The sequence below is a fragment of the Morone saxatilis genome, unplaced genomic scaffold (assembly GCF_004916995.1).
Source record: "Morone saxatilis isolate NCDOM2014 unplaced genomic scaffold, NCSU_SB_2.0 Contig0, whole genome shotgun sequence".
In the NCBI taxonomy this organism is placed as follows: Eukaryota; Metazoa; Chordata; class Actinopteri; family Moronidae; genus Morone; species Morone saxatilis.
In genome coordinates this window covers 14,643,552-14,648,028 of record NW_023339650.1, presented here as the reverse complement: position 1 = coordinate 14,648,028, position 4,477 = coordinate 14,643,552, and the positions used below count along the sequence as shown (strand labels likewise).

The window sequence follows — 4,477 nt, the reverse complement described above, 5'->3', positions numbered from 1 at the left end:
GAGATTAAAAAGTAGAAATTATGACATAAAACATTATAATTACGAGATAAAAAGTCAAATATATTCAGATAAAGACATAATTAACAGATTTCTCTTTTTTTAAGTTTGAAATATGAGATAAAACATTATGACTTTAAATCTCAAATTAAATTTTCCACAGGGATATTTTTATTATCAAAGCTGACTTTTAATCTGTTTTATGTATTTTTTATTTTACTGGCTTCCATAGACTCAAATTGACCATGTAACAGAAATACTGTAGAAAAATCAAGTAAAGTAACACTTCCACACAGACAGAAGAAAGCCTTAACCAATACTAGACAGGGAATTGTTGTTTGATTAACACTGGCTGTAAAAAACACTCCTTTATGTAGCCTTATCTAATCTTTAATTTGACTTTTGACCTTTCAGGGACTTTCCGACGCCATGTGAAGGCAGCAGCGCGCAGTATGAGACGTTCAGACATTGACAGTATCAGACACCAGAGGGCGATATGACCCATAAATATAACTCATAATGACTATGAGCCTATTGGGGTTGTTTACATTTGATCAGTTTTAATTATTTATACACCTAAATCAGTGATTCATATCAATAAAGCTCCAGATCCAACCTGAAAACACCTGCGAGGAGCCTTTAATCCAAACCAACGCATCATATTTAATAAATTGATCTCGTTTTATATGTAAAATCAAATTAGCTGGTAACTAAATGTCACTACTTCTGGTGAAGGATACAGTATCTCTCTCTCTATGAAATATAGTGGAGTATGAAGTAGCATATAAGCGCCTCAGAAGTGTACTTAAATACTTGAGTAAATGTACTTATTCATCCGTTTAAATTGTGAACTCTTGTGCTGCTGCTAAATCAATCGTGACCTGACGCAGTCACAGGATGGGATTAACTCATCATGCTTGTCTGATAACACGAGTGTTTTCCTGTGTCAGGTAGAGATTTCCATTACATAAAACCATCCCTTTATGTCAGAAACACATCATTACATGCAGGTGATCGCTGTATTTGGGCAGCTTCTCTTTGTTTGTACTCGTATTACCTCATCAGCTCTTTCTCCAGAAAGAATTCAGCCGGTGCTAGTATCCACACGCTGAATGAATTTGTCGAGGGAGAGAAGACTTGTTGAGACTTGACAAAAAACATGAGGAGGGGAGAGGGGTGCTTAAGCATTTTAGTGACACCTCAGGGAAAAATAAAGACAGAATAGTTCAACGCTTATTTCAGTTGTCATTTATGGAAGGGAAAAACAGTCAGCAAAGTACAACTTGATAGAGGGCTTTTATTTAAAAAGTTTATATTATAAAATGTAAAAATTCAGCTAAACCCGATCGCATGGATTGCAAAGACTTATCCCTTAGAGCTTCCAAGGTGCTGCCACTTCACATCTTAACATGACAGAAAAAAAAAACATTTCACAACCTATTTTTTCTCCTCATTTGAGATGTGTACATTTGGCAAAACTGGAAGTTCACAAACAAAAACAAAAAAAAGAGAGTGGATAGTTATTGCTTTGGTTTGTTTAAAATGGGGGTTTATTCTGGAGAAGTTGAGACATGCAGCACGGTGATCTAGCTGACAGAAGAGACGAAGAGGGTGGAGGAAGGGCTCTTTAATCGTCCTTATCCTTGGCACCGTGCTTTAGGATGCGTGTGAACTCCACGTAGTTGAAGTTGCTTTTCTTGTCAATGGGAGCCTCCCTGAAGAGCTCGTCCACCTCCTCATCTGTAAACCGGTCACCCATTGTTGTGAGCAGCTCTCTGAGGTAATCTTCCTGGATGAAACCTGGGGGAGGAAACCAGTGAAATTAGATAAGACTCAGACAGCCTGAAGAATTTACTCCTAATGGCAAAGAAACAATCACCCTTTTAAGTCAGGCAACTTCTTTTCTACTATTGTACATTAACCCCTTTCAAAACAGTTCAAATCAAAGTGTTATATATTAAGAAAAAGGGGGAGGAAAGACTACAAACAGCGAAATAAAACAGTTAAAATATGATTTTTAAAGGTACTTTCTTATCCGATGTGACTGAGAAACTACAACTCACCTGTTCCCTCCTCATCGAAGCAGGCGAACGCGTTTCTGATCACATCCTCGGGGTCCGTGCCATTGAGCTTCTCCCCAAACATGGTGAGGAACATGGTGAAGTTAATGGGCCCGGGAGCCTCCATCATCATGGCCTCCAGGTACTCGTCAGTCGGGTTTTTCCCTTTACAAAAACACAGATACGGCGCACTTAAAAAACGAGCCGCGGCGGCTTTGCGCAGTCCGGTTCAGTTCACAGCCTCTTCGTACTCACCCAGAGAGGCGAGCATGTCGTGAAGGTCCTCCTTGTCCACGAACCCGTCCCGGTTCTGGTCAATCATGTTGAAGGCCTCCTTGAACTCCTGAATCTGAGACTGGTCAAACATGGCGAAGACATTGGAGGTGGCGCGCTGGGGGCGCTTCTTCGTGGTCTTTCCCTTAGCCCGTTTGCTCGACATTTTGACTGTTTTATACCTGTGAGAACAAAACAATACGCAGGTTAGACCACACACACACACGATGACACGACGTTTTCTTATCTTACTACAGTTATTTGACACTTCGGGACTTAACTTCACGAGCTACAGTGACGCAAAGCAACTAAAGCAGAGACAGCGCAGCAGAAAATGACAAAGTATAGGCTGGACAAACCCATGAAACACGATCCGATAAAAGGGATCGCGCTGCTGTTGCTCAAAATAAGATCTGGCGATTGGTGCCCACAGCTCGGTGGCATTTTAATTCAGCGATCCCCTGTGTGGTGTCCCTCACTGAGCTATAAATGGAAATGTTCCTCATCTTTCTAGGTTGATCAGCTCACCGGCTGCACTTAAGGGCAGGAAAGTTACTGATGTGAGGACAGATGCCCTTATCGGGAAATGTCTTGAATGTCGACTAAAACCGTCCTACGCTCGGACCGACGTGGACATCCAGTGTCATCTGGACAGAGGCAGATATGTCAGCCTATATGGAGATATGGGGAGATGTTAATTAGACACTGGGATCATAAAAAGGCTCCGTGATATAAAAACTATTTGAATTATCTGAGTTAATGCAAATAACTCGTTTAATCTGATGAGTTAAACTTAACTTTTAACTGCTTATTTGTTTGAGCAAAGCAAAGAAAAGCAGCACATTCAACAGTAAATGACTATAAAGTGTGCAGGCAAACTTTAACACATTAACTGAGCGTCTATATCGTTGAGGGGCAATCACTGGGTATCGATTTACTGATCGATTTACTGATTGATTCATCAATAAGGATCCAAAAGCTGCATCAGTGCTCAGTGTTTGAGTCAGCAACGTAAAAAAATGCATAAAAAGTGAAAGTATTTAAAGATTTAAAGCACTATAAAGGTTTAAATAAGTGTTATATATTGATTTTTGGTTTTCCCAATTAATAAAACCTTCTCGTGACGTCCGCTTGTGTTGCGCACTTTGCAAACTACACAAGATTAATTAACATTAACGAGTCGTTAATTAGTTAAAAACAAAGACCTGCTCTTAATATAACCCCTAGCACGTTTTAATGAATATAAAATAAGTAACTTTACGCAGTATTTAAGGGTAATTAAAAAGGTCTGCGGCCTACTTTAAGATCAATAACCAGACTGCGTACAGCTGTGGATGTTCGCCAACGAGCTGCGGGTGAACACACACACTCTTCACAGCTCAGATTATCAATTCATACAGCCAAACAACCAGCTTCACCAGCGCAGAATCAATAAATCCGATTATTGGCAGCCGATTGGCGTCATCATTAGATATCGAGGCGTTAGCCGCGGAGCTAGAGTGTAGGCAGTGGAACCCGAACATTAAAAAAACGTTCTCTTTTAAAGCTGTAATTTAGATTATTATAACCATCGGACTGTTATCGCCGTTGTGTGTCCACAGCAGTGTGTTTGTAATGTAGCTCACCGCGGGAGACTGAAATGTAGACTTTAAACCAGTCTTACCTGACAACAACACGATACTGCTCAGCTAGCCCGCCGCTGCTCTGCTTCTCAACCACCGCCCTTCACTTCCTCATCATAACGTTGGGTGGGCAGAACAAACCAACGGAGGAAAATAGGGGGGTCGGGCAGTATGAAATCATTGTTTCACGCTTTTAAAAACAACTCGTGCGTTAAATCGGTCTGGATGCTATAATATAGGAAGGCTTTATTCATGTTTGTTCGTAAACAGATCGAAGCGTTTTTATAAGTAGGAGACATAAAATATATGAGATACCTTCACACCCCCCCGGTGGAGTAAATGTAACTTCCACAAACACTCCCTTGCCTGCGTTGACATTCCTGGATATGCCCTTATAAGGGAAGAAAGAAAACAAAGTCCTTTACAATGTGCAATTTAAAGTAAAGATTAAATGAAGCCTGTGGGAAAACTAGATAGATAGATAGATAGATAGATAGACTTTATTGATCCCAAGCTTGGAAATTG

General features: G+C 40.4%; 1 protein-coding gene across 1 annotated transcript; it reads right to left on the bottom strand.

Annotated features, from left to right (window-relative positions):
* Positions 1 to 1,222: 1,222 nt before the first annotated feature.
* myl12.1 (myosin, light chain 12, genome duplicate 1) lies at positions 1,223 to 4,085 on the bottom strand. Its single transcript, XM_035653177.1, has 4 exons — positions 3,994 to 4,085; positions 2,313 to 2,512; positions 2,061 to 2,222; positions 1,223 to 1,797 (listed from the first exon to the last, which is right to left on the bottom strand). The coding sequence occupies exons 2-4, from the start codon at positions 2,494 to 2,496 to the stop codon at positions 1,625 to 1,627; spliced, it is 519 nt and encodes a 172-aa protein (XP_035509070.1). The 5' UTR covers positions 2,497 to 2,512; positions 3,994 to 4,085; the 3' UTR covers positions 1,223 to 1,624.
* Positions 4,086 to 4,477: the final 392 nt, after the last annotated feature.